The 23,294-nt window shown below is 39.8% G+C and overlaps 1 protein-coding gene across 1 annotated transcript in view; it reads right to left on the bottom strand.

Moving 5' to 3' along the window:
• Nucleotides 1-16,735: 16,735 nt before the first annotated feature.
• phf21b (PHD finger protein 21B) overlaps nucleotides 16,736-23,294 on the bottom strand; it is a 212,883-nt gene continuing 206,324 nt past the window's right edge. Inside the window, exons 15-16 of the mRNA XM_060839457.1 lie at nucleotides 21,291-21,394; nucleotides 16,736-17,366 (exon numbers count right to left, since the gene is read on the bottom strand). Coding sequence (XP_060695440.1) covers nucleotides 17,127-17,366; nucleotides 21,291-21,394 — 344 coding nt within the window. The 3' untranslated portion in view covers nucleotides 16,736-17,126. The remainder of the gene's footprint in view (nucleotides 17,367-21,290; nucleotides 21,395-23,294) is intronic.

The following is a 23,294-nucleotide window of genomic DNA, read 5'->3' as shown; positions in this document are numbered from 1 at the left end:
AATTCAACTTTGTCTCAGGACTTGCATCTTGCAGCACACATTGCATGTAATGATAAAGTGCCATATTGATGGAGGAACTGTAAAAGGGTGTAAGAGAAGAAGCAGAGGTGCGGGTAGACTATCTGACGTTAGGGCTACATCGTGGCTCAGTGGTTGGCACCACTGCCTCACAGCGCCAGGGGCCAAGATTTGATTCCAGCCTCAGGCAGCTGTCTGTGTGGAGTTTGCATGTTCTCCCCATGTCTGCATGGGTTTCCTCTGGATGCTCCAACTTCCTCCCACACTCAAAAGATATGTAGGTCCTGTGAACTGGCTATGCTAAATTGCCTGCTGTGTTCAGGGATGTGTTGGTTAGGTGTATTAGTCAGGGGTAAATGTTGAGTCATGGGGAATGGGTCTGAGTGGATTACTCTTTGGAGGGTTGGTGTGGACATGTTGGGTCAAATGGCCTCTTTCTACACTGTAGGGATTCAACAATTCTATCCACCAACTTAGCAAGCGGGACAGTGTGTGACTCTGAGCGGACTGAACATGTCAGAAACACCAGTGGAAAGTCAGTTAACATTTGATGTGTGAACTCTATCAGAACTGGTGGATATTACTAGTTGAACAGCATTTACAAATGAACAAAACAAAAAGGACACATTGCTGTAAAGTGATTAGTTAAACATGGATTGGTTAAATGGCTTAAATAACATTAATTAGAAAAAAACTGTGGCACGGAAGATGTAAATATCGGATAGAAAATGAAGGAAGAAACTTGTAAAAATAACCACAGTAGAGCAGATAGTAAGCATAATTAAAACAAAAAATGATGGAAACCAACTTAACAGGTTAAGCAGAATCAGTGGAGACAGAAACAGAGCTCACGTTTCATGTTGATGCCTTTAATCTTATATTCTTTCTATTCTGATAAAAGGGCATTGACTGGCCACATTAATCTGTTTCTCTCCACATATGCTGCCTAACCTGCAGAGTATTTTCAGCACTTTACTGTTTTTATGTCACATTTCAAGTAACTGCCATATTTTGCATTTTTAAATTACATTTCCAGTGACCAAGGGACCTAGGAACAAAATGCAAGTCAGCATCAATGATGCGCAGTTACCTCACAAGCAGCTATATTGATGCAGGTATCCACTCCAAACTGCCAATCAGAACTTGCGCATGAACAAGTGGGAACTAAAGTTATTAAAACTAATATTAACGTCAGAGGGTCATGAACTGCCTCTTTGATGATGTAGCTGTGTGAACTTCCAATAAGCTTCATTGGAACAGTGCCAAGTTCAAATCGAGGCTAGAATGAGATAGGGAATGAAATAACAGGGAGGAATTGACTGAAACATGTTCCACTGAAAAACTATGTAAACTCTCTTTGAGCTCTGATGAAAGGTTTACACATTAAACAGTAACTTGTCATTATACACATGATTTTCCATTCAAAGATTCATTCCTTTTCTCAACCACAAGACCTTCATTATATCACTGTGTAATTTCTTATGACCATGAAAACAAGATTGCAAAAGGGATAATAACACAACTTCGATAAAGCCCTAAATGAACTAGACAGGTGACACTATAGTTGCAAGCTCTGGTGTGACACTGACCTTGTTGATATGATCTTGATAGAAAATTAGAACTTTCTTAGAAAAAAAACTCAAAGTTTTAGTAGTGCACTGAATGAATGAAGCCATGAAATTCCACAGTTTAAAACAAAAGAATTTTGAACTTTTCAAGAGTCAAATCAAACACCTATCTTGACCTGAAGTAACTTCCTGAACTGTGGACCCAACTCCATAGCTAGAAAACTGCATTACAGCTACCCTGAGGAAACTACACAAAGCAGCGAAGTTCACAAGACAGACCTCCAAAGAATGTACCACACCCTGTCTCACTTCCCAGTCCATTTACAAACGGTGGCTACAAGCGCAGGCCAAAGGCTGGGAGTATTACAATGAGAAACTCACCTTCTGCCTTCCCAAAACCTGTTCAGCATCTATAAGGCACAAGTCGGGAGTGTGATGAAGTACTCCCCACTTTCCTGAATGGGTGCAGCTCCAACAACACTGAATAAGCGTGACACCATTCAAAAGAAAGCAGGCTATTTGACTGGTACCACATCCTCAAGCAACCACCCTCTTCACCACTGATGCTCAGTAGCAGCAGTATGTACCATCTACAATATGCATGGCAGAAATTTAAACCAGGGCCCTAAGACAGCACTTTCCAAATCCATGGCCATTTCAACAGGGACAAGCAATAAACACTGAATCAGCCAATGATGTCTAATCCCACGAGTTAATAAAAAGAAACTTAGTGCTGTAAAAGACAACCTAGTTTCTAAATTGATCCTCTTTCCTGTTGGTCATGAATATCGAATATTCTTTATTGTCACATGCATTTTATATAAAATACAGTGACAAGTGTGTGTTGTCATTCATACATAACTGCCATTCACAGAACAAAAAAGATGACTTAAAGACAGTCCAATACTTCCCTTCTCTGTTGCTACAACATACCCCTGACTGTCCCGCTCCAGGCTTAGGCCATGCTGCAGAGAGTATCCCACTCTGAACTTCCCAGCCTAGGCCATGTCACGGAGAGTATCCCACTCTGAACTTCCCACCTTAGGCCATGCTACAGAGAGTATCCCACTTCGATCTTCCCAGTTTAATCCAAGCCGCAGAGAATATCCCTCTCTGAACTTTCCACCAGCCCATGTTTAGATTCTTGGATGGGGAGACTCCTGTCTAGGGGTTTCCAATGGGGAATTCATCTAAATGTATATTTTCATTTTCTGCATAATCAGGGTTGGAAATATAGAGCAGAGTGTTTTCCTCCCTGATGTGGTGTGAGCAAATGTCGAGAAAAAAGGAGACAGTGAGAAAATTAGAAACATTAACCTTGAGAAAACTTTGTGTTTCTTCCTTCAAGCCTTAAAGGTGACTTCAGAATCTTACCAATGGGCTACAATACCTTATCTCCATGAAATTCATCTCATTAAACTCACCTTTAACCCCAATTCAAACTCTCCTCCCTTCTCCAAGAACTTTGACATGTAAATCAGAGTGTGTTCATTGAATACACTCCTCTGGTCATCAAAGGTATGTCTCAAACCTGCATGCTTCTGCCAGGTTAACTTGGGCATTAGGACACACAGACCTGTCATGTATCTGCATAAGATGCATCTTATGGCTCTTAGCTTGTCTTCTTAGCACTCACACTTTGTGTTCACTTGAATACTACCACCCTCTGTGTGGGTCACATTGCCTTCTTAACACATTGGCTCATTAGTGCTCAGTTACAGTTACAGTAACAAGCACAGAGGGAGAGACAGGGTGAGCAGCCTATATCACATGCCAAAATGAGCACGTGCCGGCAGTTTATAGAGCAATCACACTCCACATGCTTCAAGCAAGTGGCCACATATGCAATTCAAAAGGGAGTAATGCTTAGTAGGATGAAGAGGGACTTGGGGCTATCCTAACTCAGTACAGGGAGTTAGTCATGGAGATGTGCAGCATGGAAACAGACCCTTCAGTCCAACCCATCCATGCCGACCAGATATCCCAACACAATCAAGTCCCACCTGCCAGCACCCGGCCCATATTCCTGCAAACCCTTCCTATTCATATCCCATCCAAATGCCTCTTAAATATTGCAATTGTACCAGCCTCCACCACGTCCTCTGGCAGATCATTCCATACATGTACCACCCTCTGTGTGAAAAAGTTGCCCCTTAGGTCTCTTTTATATCTTTCCCCTCTCACCCTAAACCTATGCCCTCTAGTTCTGGACTCACCGATCCCAGGGAAAAGACTTTGCCTATTTACCCTATCCATGCCCCTCATAATTTTGTAAACCTCTATAAGGTCACTCCTCAGCCTCCAAAGCTCCATGGAAAACAGCCCCAGCCTGTTCAGATTCTCCCTATAGCTCAAATCCTCCAACCCTGGCAACATCCTTGTAAATCTTTTCTGAACCCCTTCAAGTTTCGCAACATCTTTCTGATAAGGAGACCAGAATTGCACACAATATTTCAACAGTGGCCTAACCAATGTCCTGTACAGCTGCAACATGACCTCCCAACTCCTGTACTCAATACTCTGACCAACAAAGAAAAGCATACCAAACGCCTTCTTCACTATCCTATCTACCTGTGACTCCACTTTCAAGGATCTATGAACCTGCACTCCAAGGTCTCTTTGTGCAGCAACACTCCCTAGGACCTTACTATTCAGTGTATAAGTCCTGCTAAGATTTGCTTTCCCAAAATGCAGCACCTCGCATTTATCTGAATTAAACTCCATCTGCCACTTCTCAGCCCATTGGCCCATCTGGTCAAGATCCTGTTGTAATCTGAGGTAACCCTCTTCGCTGTCCACTACACCTCCAATTTTGGTGTCATCTGCAAACTTACTAACTGTACCTCTTTTGCTCACATCCAAATCATTTATGTAAATGATAAGTACAGGACCCAGCACTGATCCTTGTGGCACTTCACTGGTCACAGGCCTCCAATCTGAAAAACAACCCTCCATCATCACACTCTGTCTTCTACCTTTGAGCCAGTTCTATATCCAAATAGCTGGTTCACCCTGCAGTCCGAGACTTGCTAATCAGTCTCCCATGGGGAACTTTGTCGAAGGCCTTACTGAAGTCCATATAGATCACATCTACTGCTCTGCCCTCATCAATCCTCTTTGTTACTTATTCAAAAATCTCAAGTTTGTGAGACAAGATTTCCCACGCGCAAAGCCATGTTGACTATCCCTAATCAGTCCTTGCCTTTCCAAATACATGTACATTCTGTCCCACAGGATTCCCTCCAAACAGCTTGCCCACCACTGACATCAGGCTCACTGGTCTATAGTTCCCTGGCTTGTCCTTACCACCCTTCTTAAACAGTGGCAACATTAGCCAACCTCCAGTCTTCCGGCACCTCACCTGTGACTATGGATGATACAAATATCTCAGCAAGAGGCCTAGCAATCTCTTCTCTAACTTCCCACAGAGTTCTTGCATGCACCTGATCAGGTCCTGGGGATTTATCTACCTTTACCCATTTCAAGACATCCAGCATTTCCTTCTCTGTAATCTGGACATTTTTCAAGATGTCACCATCTATATCTTCCATATCCTTTTCCACAGTAAATACTGATGCAAAATATTCATTTAGTTTCTCCCCCATTTTCTGCGGCTCCACACAAAGACCGCCTTGCTGATCTTTGAGGGGCCCCTCTTCTCTGCCTAGTTACCCTTTTGTCCTTAATGTATTTGTAAAAACTTTTTGGATTCTCCTTAATTCTATTTGCCAAAGCTATCTCATGTCCCCTTTTTGCCCTCCTGATGTCCCTCTTAAGTATACTCCTATTTCCTTTATACTCTTGTAAGGATTCACTCGATCTATCCTGTCTATACCTTTCATATGCTTCTTTCTTTTTCTTAACCAATTGGCCATGGTCAATCAGGCCATGACCCTGTGTTTGGGATTGAGCCAGTCAGCCCTTCAGATCAAGTGAAACTAATCCAGGTTACAGGGAGATCAGCTGGGATACTGTGGAGGCATCAATCAGTGGGGTAGGCCAATTTCTCCTACAATGAAACAAACAGAAGGTCTGAATTATGATGGAAGTGGATGTAAGAGTAGTTAGCAGTGTGGTATGAGCAGAAGAGGTGGTGAGGTGTCCCATAGTGAGTGCAGAGATAGGGAAGATGTGCAGTTTGGGAGGATATGGTGGGTAAGAGCTTATGAGTGGACATGATACATGAAATAGTGTAAGTTGAAATCTATAAGGCTTAGTGATAACTATGCAGTGGTAGAGTGATAGCTCCATGAGTGAGTTAGCTTGTAGAGGGCAGAAGCCATTGACATTCTTGCCAAATATTGTCTTATTTCATCTAGGACACAGCACTAAACCAGGATTCAATTACTGTTCAAGGTGTTTTGGTCTGGTGGTGTGGTTTCCTAGGTTATTCCCCAGTACACTCGTGCAGATAAGCTAATGGTATTGGGAGTGTTAGCCTCTGGAGCAAATTGAGTATCAAAGATGCCACAAATTTTATAGAATTGCCTATTTTCTACACTATTCAAGAAAATTTGGAATAAAATACATTTGAAGAGGTATGTACTCAATATTTGTTATCATGCTGCATTCCCATGTTGGTAGATTCATAACCTGAAGCAGCAGATAATTGACAAGGTTGGATTACTGCCAAAGCTAAAAATCACACAACACCAGGTTATAGTCCAATAGGTTTATTTGGAAGCACTAGCTTTTGGAGTACTGCTCCTTCATCTAGTGCTTCCAATTAAACCTGTTGGACTATAACCTGGTGTTGTGTGATTTTTAACTTTGTACACCCCAGTCCAACACCAGCACCTCCAAATCAGAATTACTGCCAGTTTACACCACATCTGATTCAATCTTCAATTCACCATGGGTAGGTTAATTTAAAACTTAACCCTTACACTTTGCATGTTATGAGACCTAACTCAGTGCTCAAATCCTCCCTTGGGGATAGCTAGTTACTGCATATCATAAGCCTCAAATAATTTATAGTTTTAGCTTGTCAACAGCCTCATTTACATCAATTGCATCCATGGATAATCATGTATGATTCTGCATAATGCATCTTTACTTCTGGTAAGCTGAAGCTAACAAGACAACTTCAATTAGAACAAACATAAGATTAATAAGGCTGCAGCTTGAGCATTCATGATGTGTTTAAAATCTTGATGACCAGGAACTGGGCTATTGAACATTTCTTGAGTTACTATACATTTCATGGACTGTAGTTCCATTTGTGGTTAGTGGATGCCTTCAACTACTTGGCATAAACTTCAACAAGAAATATCCAGTTCAAACATGAATCTGCTTTAAATGCAAGCCATGTGAGGATCAGATCCTTGAGCCTCCCAGTGGTGGTAAAATATAAGCTGTCTAACTGATCAGCAGTATCTTGTTCCTGTCAACAGCATCTCACCAATTGTTCTTGCTCACGAGCACTATAGTTCTCCTGGTGCACCCACTTCCTATTGTCCACATACAATATGTAAAGTAGATCTAAGCTGGTGTTTTCTCTATATTGTGTAACAAAGAGTGAAGTGCTACAGGATTTAGAGTTGTGATGACTATGCTTCTCCTTGAGGCTACTTATAGAAATAGAAAAAATGTTAGAATGGTGTCAGAAAGTATTTTACAGAACTTGTCATAGCATATTGTGCAAAGTAAGAAATAACAAGGTCTGGGGATACTCATCAGGTCCCAATACAGTCATGAACCTTAAAGCTCAGCATGGCCAGCTCATCATTACTGAGGAGGAAATGCAACAGTGCCCTATCTGATTAGTTATTCTCAAAAATCAAGTGTTCAATTGGAAGCTTGTAATGAACATGAGAGCCAAGTGGTATTCATTATACTTGTTTGTAAGCACATTCATTTGTAGACATGCTTCACGTATTCATTTATTTTTCAAATGGTTCTATCACAGTCAAGTGTTAAATGGGAGTCATGTTTATGGAAAAAAAAGGGCAAATTATTTTCAAAATATTTTGCAAATTGCCTCAGGGTGTATGATAAGGTAAGTTTATTAGTCAGCACTTGCTCTCCAGATGGTTCATAATTGTGTGGCCTGACCTTGGCTGTCTTGTCAAAGCTATGAGCTTTTAGTTATTTGGATTCAATCTAGTTACTATACTTTAAGATATAGTCTTGATGATTCTTCCAAAACAGGATGTCATGGGTTGCCAACAAGGCTGATATTCTTTTTATTCCCTGCTCAGTTTGAAAATGCAGGTGCTCTTGCTTAGTTGTGATTCTTTGCTCAGTGACAATGAAAGCACCTTCTTAAACAACAGCTTGCCACTGTGCATATTGTCACACTTAAAACCATGTTTTGTACTAGATCTTCTAAATCAGATCACAATTGCTAATTTCACAAAAAAAACTGCAAGTGTAAACTCACTACTCTGTGGTCTTGATATAAATTCCAACATTCATTTGCTGGAGTTTGCATGTAACTGTGGCAGATTGTCTGACTTCTTAACTTTTTAGAGAGAGTAGTCATTCCAGGTGGAAATTTCTGTTCCCTGAGGTAACAGGATTGGAGGTGGGAAGGACACTTAATTAGGGGCCTCTGGCAGAAGTAAGCTCTGGGTGGGAATGCTCAGAGCAACTTTTCTGCCCTGCTGCCAATTAATGAACATGTACAGCCCTCTTGTTCCACTGCTGGGATGAACTCAGGTGGACCTGTCACTATGCTGCAACCAGCAAGTAAACTTGCCATTGTGAGGCTGGTAAAGAGAACCCTTGGTCAAAAGCACCAAATGTTTGATTGGGTGACTGGAAATATTGAGTTTTTTTTTGGGGGGGGGAGGGAGGTGGTAGAAAGGTGCAGGAAATTTGCTGCCATTCTCTCTGGTTATCACCTCTTGCTCAACTGTACTTCTGCCCCAGGGTCTTAACATCAGGGAAAGACCCACTGCTTGATTGGCTTGGGATTCAGTTGGCTTTCCCCAGCAGAGTTGTCATCAGCTCTCCAACTTGCAGATGAGATACCATCACCTCAACAAGAGTCCACCCCTGGTTTGACACTCTAGACCATATTATTACTACTGCATCATGTTGGGAAGGAGACAGCCTCTGTTGTGTTAGATTCAAGACAATTCTAATTAAATTTGATTGAGCATTTCATTGTTGATTTACATGTTTGGGATAAGCCAAAAAGTGATGAGATCTAAAAAGTGACACAGAGCCAACAGGATCATTCTCACTGTCAGGATTAACTCAGGCAGGTGCGCAGGCAAATAGGGAACACGCATGGAGCTGTTCAGGAGTCATTAAATTAGGCCAAGAATTCAGGAATGAAACTAACATTCTGGTTTCATTGAAAGAGGCCTTCAGACAGTGATACAAAACTTACAACCTGGCTTAGGTGAAGGCTGCTATTCACAGCTCTTCTTCTGACAATATGCTATTATACTTCAAGCTGTGATCACTTGCTTTCTTCTAAGTTATGCAGTTCACCTGTTTTGGACATTACTCACATTTAACTGCACTTCCCTGCCATCAGTCTTCATTGTGACATTGGACTGCTGGCACAAACCAGGAATATGTATAATACTCTCCATCCCCTGAACAAGTAAAGTTCCAACAAGATTTAAGAAGCTTAACACCAACCAGTATGAGCATTAAATCCACAAAGTCGAGAATGTGGTGCTGGAAAAACACAGCAGGTCAGGCAGCATCCAAGGTTTCCTGATGAAGGGTTTATGCTCCTGCTCCTCAGATGCTGCCTGACCTGCTGTGCCACACTCTCGAATCTGACCTCCAGTACTACAGTCCTCACTTTCTCTTACTAAATCCTCAAATTTAGACACTCCTTCCAGTACTGACACTATCTCAGGAATGTGTACAATCCTTAAGATGCTGTTCAAAACACCAAGGCTCATTTGATAGCATCTCCCAAATTCATGAACTTTACCACTTACATGGACTTAAATCTTTGTTCTTTTGTCGCTGGGTCGCTGGAACTCCCTCTCCTACAACATAACAGCTTGCTGACCAAAATGAGGGTGCGAGGCTTTGATTTGCCCTGGTCAGAGGACATGGATAGAGAGCTTCAAGGTAACTACTGACATTTCACCACCTTGCCTTCATCTCCCAAGCTCTTGATCCCCCTTTCCCCAATCAAGGATCTATCTTATGAAATCACTTACCTTTTTGCTGATCCTGGTCCTCAGTACAGCTGTGCAACCAATGGCCTGAGGTGAGAAAGAACATTACTGTCCTGGGACCAGGGTGACGTCGATGCTTACTAAGTCATCAGTTAAGTACCTGATTGCCAGTTGAAGGCCTGGTGGCCTTTCTTGCTGGTGGTGACAGAGTAGAGAGTCTTGCTCTAAAAAATGCCTGTCCTCCCATAGTTAGAAGCTAAAAGGGAAATCAGAGGCAGTATTCTTGGATCTTCTTTCCTTTCTTATGGTTACAAAATTAGACACAGGAATAAGCCATTTGGTACCTTAAGCCTTCTCTGCTATTATAACATTTGGAGACAAAAAAACCCTGCAACTTCTGGAATCCAAAGTAGAAGGCAGGAGGCTGGAAGAAGACAGCAAGCCAGGCAGCATCAGTAAGTGGAGAAGTCAATGTTTTGAGTATAACCCTTCTTCATGAGTGGAGGTGGGGTAAGGTAGAGCTGCACAGAAAGAGAGGGAGGGAGGGTGGGTTATGGTTGAGGAAAGGGGCAGAATGGTGCAGTAGTGATAGGTGAACGCAGGTGGTGGGTACAACCTGGTTAGTTGATGGGAGGGATGAATCCATTTGATAGCAGGAAGGAGGAGTCGGTCAGAGGTATGGAAGGGGAGTTAGCTGGGCTGAAAAGGGAGTCAGGGAATGGGTGGGAAGGTTATTTGAAATTCGAGAGTTCAACGTTGAGTCCTCCAGGCTATAGGCTGCCTAGTCAGAAGATAAGGTGTTGTTCCTCCAATTTGCAGTCTGATTTTATGTTTCCTCAAACACTTCCATCAACTCCAACTAGACCCCACCACCAAGAACATCTTTCCCTCCCCACTCTTCTCTGCCTTCTGCAAGGACCGTTCCCTCCATCATTCCTTGGTTCGTGCCACCCTCCCTACCAACATACCCCCCACCCTGTACCTTCCCTTCTATCCATTAAAGATACAAAACCTGCCAGCACACCACCTCTCTCACCTCCAGACCAGGACCTCAAACAGTCCTTCCAGGTTAGACAGATATCCACCTGCATCTCCTCCAACCTAATTTACTTATGGTGCTCCGATGTGGTCTTCTCTACATCAGGGAGACCAAATGTAAATGAAGGGAATGTTTTGCCGAGCATCTCAGCCAGGTATGTAAGGGCCAGTCACCGTCCATTTTAATTCCCCTTCTAACTCCCTCTCCGACATGTCCATTCTCGGCCTCCTCCATTACCACAGTGAAACAGACTGCAAGTTGAAGGAACAGCACCCTATCTTCTGCCTGGGCAGCCTCCAGCTCGGAGGACTCAATATTGAGTTCTCCAATTTCAAATAACTTTCCCACCCATCCCCTGACCACCCCACCCCCCCCTTCCAGACCACCTCCTCCCTTCCATTCCACCTACCGACCCCTTCTTTCCAGCCAGATTCATCCCTCCCATCGAACAACCAGGTCATACCCATCACCTTTCACTACCCCTCCCCATGCAAAACTCTCCGCTCCCTCTTTATCTGCAGCTCTTCCATTCCCACCTCCATTCCTGAAGAAAGGTTATACATGGAATGCTGACTTCCCCATCTCCTGAAGCTACCTGACTTGCTATATTCTTCCAGCCTCTTTACATCAGAGTCATTGATACAGGTTGTGAACAGCTCAAGACCAAGCACCAATCCTTATGATAACTCACTTGTCACAGTCTGGCAACTTATGAATGGTCTATTTAATCCTACTGCTTTCTTTCCCTTAACTAGTCCAGTTGATGAAACCAGGGATTACTGCACAAATTCAGCAATTCTGTGGCCTGCCAGGGTTTCTATCACCAGATATTGTTACTTTGACAGATTTGGTGCATCATCCTGGCCACCCTCTCTGGTCAGGAAGATCAAAACCAGAGATACTAATGCCATGTGAAGAGGCAAGGCCAAGGTTCCAATAGCTCAGCTCTACTTTGATAAAATTCTGCCCTCATCTTTGATAAGTGATATATATATAAAACATCTATGTTAATTTCCCTTACCCAGGTGATTCCTTTGAGTTAGTTTGAAATATTGATTCAATAGAGGCACTCTTACTTAGGAAAGCAAAATCTTAGTAATTGTCAGTAACTGTCATCTCAGTACTCTTAATTGATTAACACACTGATAATAGTCATACCTGTACAAGTTAGAAAATAGCTGACAGTAAATAAACTATAATGAGTGAATAAATCATGCAAGCAGGGCCAAGGGGAGAATAAAAAACAATGTAAAAATGTGGAGGCTGTATTCTCTGGTACAGTGAGTTTGATCTTCAGCTACCAGAATCCACCTCTCAGTATTCTAATCTGAGATGGATCAGGTATGTAACAAACAAAATAACATTTTGGTGGGTGTATGTCTAAAACAAAACAGGAGGGGGAAAAAATACAATAAGCACCAAATGTCAACAAACAGCTTGATTTTCATTCAGAATATTTTTGCCATTACATGAAGAATCTGTAAATACATGGATTTTTTTTAAGAAAAATGTAACTCATTTACAAATCTGTCATCTGAACACTTTCTGCATCTTGTGGTAAGCTTTTTTTTAAAATGCTTTTTATGTTTTTTTTATTGCTACACTACCACACCTTAAAACAAATGCTCACAAATCCACTCAACATATCATTTGTACTTTGATCTTCCACATTCCATGGGCAGAGCCACACAGATATCAACAAAGTAGTAGAACAGTATAATACTGATGTGTTTTCTTACAAATGTGTAACAAAGAATATTCATTCAATAGTGATTACTTAGAATTATATATTTTAAACTTTTTGCTTTAAGTAGAGCACCCATCCAGTGGTTAGTGTGCATCTTTATCATATTTTAAGGAAAAAGGAAAGCACTAATGCCCATCTAAATATTTTGTTCCATGCACACAAGCAACAAGCAATGTCAGCAAAAACTTCAGATACAGCTGGACTTCTATTTTAGGTAAAGAATCAGAACAAATCAAATCTAATAACCAGGAACAGCATGCAATACTACAGAAAGGTGGCACAGATTGCATCTCTCTATTTATTGAATTTCTGAACTCAGATGTGACTTTAATAAAATAAATAAATGGAAGGTACTAGGAAGCAGTGGAAAGAAATACTGGCAATTCTCAACACAGGCTATTTGTACAAATGGAGGTTTGACAGCAGTTGTAATTTAGAAATTATCACATAAAACTAAGATGCAATGTGTAATCTGTATTTGAAAGTTCACGATACTAGAAGTAGACAATCATGGTAAACACATTTAACAGTGTGACAAAACTCAAAGTGAAAACAGAAAAAAAGACCATTTGTGTAATGATACAATGTTAATTTTTAATTTTTTTTCTCTTTTCTCTTTGTCCCAGTTTATTTAAGACATTTCTTTTACATAATAAACAACTGTGACAATGTTTCTTAGTTCCATTAATCTGCTTAGCACTGCTCCGCCAAGTGAACCTCTTTAAACTAGAAGAGCAGGCATCCTACTCTCTACTGTATTTTCTGTACATCGATTAACCTAGTAACCCAATCAATTGTAACGTGATCACAAGCACTACCATGTTTTCTCCCGCCTAACTGTATTTACAATGTTCTATGAGGTGGTGTGGCTGTGCTTTCCCGCCCTTCTTAAATTTCTGCCTTTAAAGGCACTGCATGCTTGTTGGCTTAGGGATTCTAAAAAAAGGCCCATCAGAAGAAAAAAAAAATCAAATATATCTACAGCACAAATTAAATACAATTTGTTATTTTGCATCTTTTAAAATTAATCTGCCGTCCATATATAGCAGTTTCTGCATCAGTTGTGAATTACTTATTCAGATAAATAAATAAAAACAAATTATATTCACTGAAATAATATTTTGTAGGTTTCTTGGAAGAAGCATGAAATCAGAATAAACAGATGATCAATACAAAATATTTCTTCTGGTGAAGTGGAATAATCTATAAAGTCTTTTCATTTTGCAACATAATAGAAGGCATGAATATAACAATGCTTCAGTGATATCCTTGACCATCATTCAGTTATACATGAATATGTAGTGGGATATTAAAATAATTGCAACAGAAATTTGTTACTTAAGGCTCTTACATGTATGGCACCTAAGGATAGTTAGTGCAAGATTATTCTGCTACTGTGGTAACAGATCACGCATTCAATACACTACTACACATTTGGAATGCTGTCAAAATCTTTGCACTGAACGCAGTGTGCTTTTGAGAAGCCTGAGTGTGTTTATGCATGCTTGCAGCATGTTGAAAATACTATGTAACTGATTTCTTTCAGATTCTTTCTAATTTATATTTGTAGCTGACTTTTGTTAGCAAATATTAAGGAACATTCCAGCAAAAAAGTAAAGGTTTTCAAACCTAAAACTACAATACTACTTTTAAATATTTCAATAAAGATTTACTCAACCACCCTGTAATAATGTAGAATCTGATATTACTTGTGTAACAAACTTTAGCACACAATTAAATCACATAATTCTCCTTTTCCCACCTAACTCCTCAATATTAGACTACCTACTCTTAAAAGTAAAAATTATGCATTAAAACTTTAGTAAAATTAAATAGTGGCACTTGCTAGAGAGCTACTATCAAATTACAAGAATTCTTTAGAGTACGATAAATGATTGCTCCTTTAAAGTTTAAAATGAGTTGTAATAAAAAGGAGTAAATAGTTTTTTTTTTAGAAAAGTACTACTCCACTTTAGCTATTGGGCCTAAAAATACCATGCACTCCAATCATCTATTTTGGTTCGTCTCTACCTGAGAAATGCTTCTGATTGGAAAATAGGAGTAAAAGGACAAGGCCTAACACAAAGAAGAAATCCAGACTTTTAGAATTGAGCGAGTTAATTTTTTTGGCTTCCTACTTTTGGAATTCCTTTCTTTTCACAAATTCCAACTTATAGTCAAGTATCCCAGGAGCAGTAGAGCATTAAAAAAAACTCACCCATAGCATGGGCACTGTATAACTCTTCAATGTATCTACAAACAGGAGCCCCACTATACTAGTACAATATATTGTATTTCACCCTGAAAACTATGAAGTGCAGATTTATTATCTATATTTTAAAATTATGTCTTTTCTTCTTCAGTAGAGCTTGAAAGAACCCTGTACAAGTAAAATACTAAAATTATTTCCCATTAGATAAATTAAAAACCACCAAAAATTTATACACATCACTTGCATGCACTGAACTTGGTACATTGTCAGAATGTAAAATTGAGAGATTTTTGAGGTGGTTAACATCAGAAATAAACAGTACACTTCTGTGACTGAAATTATCAATTTGTGGGTGGGCCTAAGCAAAAGAGAACTGCAGGGGACAACTTTCTCCAGCCATATGTATTTGCTTTTTATTTCATAAAGGAAGTGGGGTTGGGGGGGGGGGGGGGGGGGGGATGACTTTGCTGTGAATAGAGATGCCACATTGTATGTTTGATTTCAACAATCAAATTGAGGGGTCTAAGGAGCCAGCAGGACAAACATAATTTTTAGACTCTTTTATCAATATATATAGAGATAAAGAGAGAGGCTTGATAGTTGATATTATTTATACTCTTCTATGTTTTTTTGTAATGAAAATATGTAATGTAATGAAAATATTAGTTCAAATTGAATTCAGCAACTGGGGCACTCAAAAGGGAATGTTAAGTGGTTTGATTGTTCAAATATGCTAAAAAAAGTCAATGCATTTCTTTCATTGGAATATGGGATGAAGTTACCTGACAGTAGATGGTTTCATAAAAGCATGTACAAGCAGATTTCACAAATCAGTTTTAATTTTTTTTAAAAAAAAGAACTACATTGGCAGAATTAGGATGAATTCAGTTTCAATGCACACTATCCACTGGACAGCTCCTTTGAACATCTACGCTAACAGGGCAAGACTTCTCTTTTCGCCCTTCCCTCCCCAAAAACTCTCAACTGTTTAATATCTTATAACTGAACAAATTTGTTTTCTCTTTAGTCATCAAAAAACATTTAACCTGAAACATTTACATTGCAATCACATCAGAATGCATATTGGTATTAAACCAGTAGCATCTTATGGTTCTCTTTATTTTTGTTCACCAGTAAAAGAATATAAAATCTTGTTCATTGAAGTGTTGACTGTAATAAAATAGATTTGCATTGCACTGCACAGTTTTTCCCGGAATTGTGAAAATGGTTGAAGGGACAATGCACTGCCAGAGCAGACCTAAAGCTTCCCATGCCAAATAGCTGTGGCCTCCCAAGGTGCTGACCCTTTATTGTCAGGAAGACTAGCTAGTGGATCAAGTAGCAGTCCTAAATTAATCAAAGCCTACTAGAGTATAATTTATGAAATATGAAAGGAAAAAAGGTCCACAGAAAGCTGCAAACCCTTTACAAATTTGTGTCCCTTGACTCCAGCATTGACATTTTAAATGCCAATTATTTGTAATGATTCTGAGGCAGTTTCATGTACCATGTAGCAACATCCCCTCATCCTTGCACCCCTGCCCCCAACTCCCCAAATGTTATCACCATCCCAGGGTTTGCTAAACTGTCACGTTTACAAATACAGTGCTGGAGGAGGAAGAAACACATTTTTGGCATTTTTAAATATAAATCTGGCAAACCAACAAAATACTAAAAAAAAATGGCTTCCCTAAGATACCTACTATATAGATCTGCACAAAAAAATGTCAACAATAAGGAGTTGCAAAAAATGCTTTGCATTTGTATCCTTTAAATACTTGATAAAACATGTTCCATAGGCATCAGCAGGAAAATACTGTACTAAGTATCCCACCTTAAATACTAACCTCATACTTCATTTTAAATATGTTTCTTACCTATATTAATACTGAAAAATTAAACTTTGTTTGAATGCTCTGAAGACCCATACATACACAATAAAACAATTTTTTGCGCTTCACCTGAATAAATATGTCAGACATTGTCTTGCATGTTTGAACTTAGTTACAGTAATGTACAGTCCTAAAAAAAATTCCCATTTCAAAGGAAAATGCTTTATATATTACAGTTTTGTTGAGTTAATTGTCAATCTACTGCAGTATGTTCCATTGTTTTCTTCTCTCTCCCATGAGGCAAACTGATGTTCAAAACACCTGTTTGGGGGGATGTCAAAAACTCCTTTTCAGTGGCCATTTTCTGGTTCCAGAATCAGGAGATTAAGGCCAACATAAAAACAAAATTAAAAAAATTAAAATCTCTTCAGCTCTCAAAGTGGGAGCTTAAAGAATTGCAGTCACAGTACAAACTACCTATATGGTGCATTTCTTTGCTCCAACAGTCTCTGCATACTGTACTGCATCGATAAGTTATGAAACCCCACTTTTCCACACAAAAAATTGTGTAAATATTCCCAAACGATAGCAATTAAATATGGATTTGTCCAGTTTCTTTAGTTCTTTCCTTGTGATTGCTGCTTCAAGGTGGCTGGAGTGGTCCCTACGGCAGCGGAAGGCTTGATCCATGGGAGGGAAACCAACGGAGATGCTCGAGAGGTGGCTGTGGTTGTCATCATTGTAACCTGGATCACTTGCTCACTCTGCATCAGTCTAATCAAGGTTTTCACACGCTCCAGAGAGGCCTGAGTTCCTTTCTGTTTAGCTATGAGATTTGTTTTCAATTCTAAACATTTCTGTTAAGTAAATAAAAGTTAGACAACAGTTCTTCAGTTGGCATATTTCATTAATTAGGAAGTTACTCAACAAATCACTCTTCTAGCCTACATATAGACAATACAATTTGATTACATAACAGACTATACAGCCCATTAGCCCAGTAAGACTTTCAGCGAAGAGCACTGCTCAAATTCGTTTTGCCTTTACCTTCTTTTATTCTAAAAAAATCATTCATAGTTTCCTTTTAAATTACTGTATATGGTAACCTCTGTCTCAACAGCTACTTATTTCATGCTCTAATAGCCTTTGGTATAAATACAATTTTTGAAACTCACCTTTACTTTGTTTAATCTTGAGTTTATTTCCTCTCGTTACCAATTCTCAAAACAGTGGAAACAATTTTTAAGATTCATTTTTTTCACATCCTTGAAATATCATTTTTCAAACCTGCTTTGTTAAATATAACTTCTTATCACGGGTTATATACTAATGAATATTTGCTCTTTCTTTACTATGATAAACATCAAGAATGTGTTCCCATAGTGTTAGTTCACCCCTCGTAAACAAAAACATTAAAATCACGTTCTCCCTTGATGTTCCTTGCATTACCATCCCAGTGTTAAAATGCAGAATTCTGTTTGTATTAGGAAGACGACAAACATTGGGATGAAAATTTGTGCTGATACGGTAGCATGATTACTAGCTGCATCCAACACAATTAATTGTTTGAAGCTTGGTGTATAATAGAATTTGTATGGCCAACTGTAAGACTAATAGTGAAAATTAGACTTCCATTAGAATGGAAAACAGATCAGAAATAGTGAAATTAGGCATTTACAAATGACATGGTTGACAAATAAAGAATGATCAATATGACAGTCAGCTGTTAGATTTGTAAACAGCATTGTATACAGACACGACATTTCATATAACAACATTTATACAGTATTCATAAAATGAAAGCAAACAAACTTCTTGATACTCAATTCTTTTCTTTGTTCTTCACTAATGTCACTCAAACATTCTTCCAATTACTTCTTTAACACTCAAATCAATGCTGCTATTGTCATATTCTTCTATTACAATCTATCTTGGAATGTAGGCTGCACTCTTGATATGTGATTTCATCTTTGACATTTTATTGCAATTTTATGATCTAAAACAGCACAAATTAATGTTATTTAGAAAAAGAGCAATTGCTTTACTATTCACTGTGAGCATAACCACAGCATTTTTTAAAAATCAGTTGCTCCTCACCTACTTTTGATAACACCTCATTCCTTTGGAAAGCAAAGTATTGTGTCGTGTTTGATATCTGAAATCGTCATAGCGATGTACAGCACGGAAACAGACCCTTTGGTCCAATACGTCCAAGCTGTCCAGATATCCCAACCCAATCTAGTCCCACCTGCCAGCACCTGGCCTAGATCCCTCCAAACCCTTCCTATTCATATACCCATCCAGACGCCTCTTAAATGTTGCAATTGTATTAGCCACCACCACTTCCTCTGGCAGCCCATTCCATACATGCACCACCCTCTGCATGAAAAGGTTGCCCCTTAGGTCTCTTTTATATCTTTCCCCTCTCACTCTATACCTATGCCCTCTAGTTCTGGACTCCCCCGCCGAAGGGAAAAAGACTTTGTCTATTTACCTTATCCATGCTCATCATGATTTTGTAAACGTCCATAAGGTCACTCCGACGCTCCAGGGAAAACAGCCCAGCCTATTCAACCTCTCCCAATAGCTTAAATCCTCCAACCATGGCAACATCCTTGTAAATCTTTCCTGAACCCATTCAAGATTCGCAACATCATTCCAATAGGAAGGAGACCAGAATTGCATGCAATATTCCAAAAGTGGCCTAACCAATGTTCTGTACAGCCACACAATGACCTCCCAACTTATGTACTCAATACTCTGACCAATTAAGGAAAGCATACCAAACACCTTCTTCACTAACTTATCTACTGGTGACTCTCAAGGAGCTGTGAACCTGCACTCCAAGGTCTCTTTGTTCAGCAACACTCTCCAGAACCTTACTATTAAGTGTATAAGTCCTGCTAAGGTTTGCTTTCCCAAAATGCAGAATCTCACATTTATCTAAATTAAACTCTCATCTGCCACACCTCAGCCCATGGCTCATCTGATCAAGATCCTGTTGTAATCTGAGGTAACTTGCTTCGCTATCCACTACACCTCCAATTTTAGTGTCATCTGCAAACTTACTAACTGTACCTCTTAAGCTTGCATCCAAATCATTTATATAAATGACAAAAAGTAGAGGGCCAGCACTGATCCTTGTGGCACTCCACTGGTCACGGGCCTCCAGTCTGAAAAACAACCCTCCACCACCCTCTGTCTTCTATCTTTGAGCCAGTCCTGTACCCAAATAGCTAGTTCTCCATGTATTCCATAAGGTCTAACCTTGCTAACCAGCCTCCCATGGGGAACCTTATCGAACACCTTACTGATCACGTTCACCACTCTGTCCTCGTCAATCCTCTTTGTTACTTATTCAAAAAACTCAATCAAGTTTGTGAGACATGATTTCCCTTGCACAAAGCCATGTTGACTATCCCTAATCGGTCCTTGCCTTCCCAAATAAGTGTACATCCTGTTCCTCAGGATTTCCTCCAACAACTTGCCCAACACCGATGTCAGGCTCACTGGTCTATAGTTCCCCGGCTGGTCTTCACCACCTTTCTTTAATAGTGTTACCACGTTAGCCAACCTCCAGTGTTCCGGCACCTCACCTGTGACTATCGATGATACAAATATCTCAGCAAGAGGCCCAGCAATCACTTCGCTAGCTTCCCACAGACTTCTTGGGTACACCTGATCAGGTCCTGGGGACTTACTCACTTATATGCGTTTCAAGACATCTAGCACTTCCTATTCTGTAATACGGACATTTTGCAGGATGTCACCATGTATTTCCCTACATTCTATATCTTCCATGTCCTTTTCCACTGTAAATACTAATACAAAATACTCATTTAGTATCTCCCCTGTCTCCTGTGGCTCCACACAAAGGCCACCTTGCTGATCTTTGAGGGGTCCTATTCTCTCCCTTGTTTCCGTTTTGTCCTTGATCTATTTGCAAAGACCCTTCAGATTCGTCTTAACTATTTGCCAAAGCTATCTCATGTCCCCTCTTTGCCCTCCTAATTTCCCTCTTAAGTATACTCCTATTGCCTTTATACTCTATCTTTGCAAGTGGAACATAATCTTACAGAATTACTTGATTGTAGTTTTTAAATACTTAAATAATTAAACTACAATAAATTTCTTTTCAAATATGATTTTATCTCGTCTCTAGCTGTATGCATGAGATGTGTTGTGTCTTCAAGGAAGCCATATTTGCAAGAGGAGGGAGAATGTGATTTTTGTCCTATTACATTAACTGCTCAAAGATTGCCAGTCATAAATGAAAAAAAACTTTTAAGGTGAATACTACAATAAAATAAATTCAAGTGAATCAGTAAGTCTATTTTGAACGTCCAATTACATGGTTGCAAGCTTGATGAACTGTAATCATGGTGGTACTGGAACCTGTCTTCATTACCAAAGTTTAATTACTTTTTCAACAGACATATGAAGGGAAATGTTTCACAGGAACAGAGGTTTGTGGGAGGATAAGGTTGGGCAATGGAGAATAAATGAAAGATGTAATTAATAGGACTGATCTCGTTGTGCAAATGTATACATTCTGCTTTGTTACTCCAGGTTACAGTTAGAGAAGAGCTTGCGGCTTCACCTGTACTGCTTTATTAACTGTAATAGTAAATATGCAATACCATCCCTTATCACTAGATAGAAGGGAAGAGAAAAAAAAACAGGAAAGAGAAAGGAAAGGGATGGAACAAATACATAATGGATTCTTTGAACATTTCATTACAACCAGTACATAGGGGAGAGAAGTAGTGATGTAATCTCACCGTAACAGCATTATTGAGCAGCCTATCCTTCATCTCCAGTTGTTCATGTTCACTCTTTAATTCGCTCCCTCGTTTTAACAGCTTCCTCTTCTCCTCCTCTTTCACTGAGAATGCAACATTAAAATAAAACATACTCATTTTTCTAAACATAATCATTTAAATTTTAAAAAAGCTATTAGAACTATATATAAAATTACAAACATCTTTTATTTTACAGACAATTATAGAACAATCAGATAGGCACATATTCCATCTCCGTCATGTTTATATTTTTGATCTGCTGGCTATGAGGAGGATGGAATAGTGGGTGATATCACTGAACCAGTAATGTAGAGGCCCAGGCTAAAAGCTGTGGGGGCAGGGACTCAAATTTAAGCATGGCAACTAGTAGAATTTTAATTCAATTAAAAACCTGGATTATTAAGCTAGTCTGATCAATGAGAACAATGACAACCATCATCAATTATTTGTAGAAACCTATCTGGCTTACCAATGTCCTTTAGAGAAATACATCTATCATTCTTATATGTTCTGGACTCCAAGCGACTCATGTATCTGTCCTCTGATTCACCAAACAAACTACTCAGTTCAACTAGGGTAGGCAACAAATGTAGCTCGCATTGCTCACAGCTTTTTTAGAATAGATTAGATTCCCTACAGTGTGGAAACAGGCTCTTTGGCCCAACAAGTCCACAGTGACCCTCTGAAGGGTAACCCACCCAGATTCATTTCCCTCTGACCAATACACCTAACACAATGGGCAATTTAGCATAGCCAATTCACCTGACCTGCACATCTTTGGACTGTGGGAGGAAACTGGAGCACCCAGAGGAAACCCATGCAGTCACAGGGAGCATGTGCAAATTCCACACAGACAATTGCCTCAGGCTGGAATTGCACCCAGGTCCCTGGTGCTGAGAGGCAGCATTGCTAACCATTGAGCCATCATGCTGCCCTGCTGATGAGACAACTAAAATATCTCAATTATTTCATCATCACCAAGTGGTTAGCATTGCTGCCTCACAGTGCCAGGGACTTGGGTGCAATTCCAGCCTCAGGCAATTGTCTGTGTGGAATTTGCATGTTCCCCCCGTGACTGTGTGGGTTTCCTCCAGGGTGCTCAGGTTTCCTCCCACAGTCCAAAGATGTGCAGGTCAGGTGAATTGGCTATGCTAAATTTCCCATTGTGTTAGGTGTATTGGTCAGAGGGAAATGACGAGGACATGCCATGACCTAACTCACTTGCCATGCTACCTTACATAAAAACACCTCAGAACTGACAGCCAGACGTCTCTGATCACTGGGATTCATGACAGCCCATGAACCGACAGCCACACTCAGACAGCAACTCACCAGCACAAAAGACCTGATACTCATCATGTGCAAGATAAACATAATTTACAAGATTCCATGCAAAGACTGCACGAACACTATATAGGGTCAACAGGCAGACAACTAGCAATCCGCATCCACGAACACCAACTAGCTACCAAACGCCACAACTAAGTGCCTCTAGTAGGCACACACAGACGTCAAGGACCACAAATTCGACTGTGCCAACACAACAATCATTGGACAAGCCCAAACAGAGGACAGCCAGAGAATTTCTAGAAGCATGGCACTTATCTACAGACTCCATTAACAAGCACACAGACCGAGACCTAATAGACCAGCCACAACGAACAACCTGAACAGACAATCGGAAAAAGCAGGAACGGAATCAAATAAATTACAAGCGACACAGTACAGCAGCACTTCACAGGAGGCTCCAAAGCACTGAAGATGTCACTTAGTCAGAGGACGAAACATCTGCAAATCAACTTCTCAGCTTGATGACCATACTCACAACTACGACTGGTTCTGAACAAATATAGAACTTTTTTTTAAAATAAGAAAGTCACAAGAAATTTTTCATAATGATTGCATTGTAATTTAATTTATTTATGTTTATGTTTGGAGATATTTGCCCAAAATGTATTAATTACATTATTGAAGCATTGGCCT

The sequence above is a fragment of the Hemiscyllium ocellatum genome, chromosome 19 (genome assembly GCF_020745735.1).
Source record: "Hemiscyllium ocellatum isolate sHemOce1 chromosome 19, sHemOce1.pat.X.cur, whole genome shotgun sequence".
Taxonomy (NCBI): Eukaryota; Metazoa; Chordata; class Chondrichthyes; order Orectolobiformes; family Hemiscylliidae; genus Hemiscyllium; species Hemiscyllium ocellatum.
Note: the sequence above shows the minus strand (reverse complement) of the source record. Positions and strands in the feature narration are given on the sequence as shown.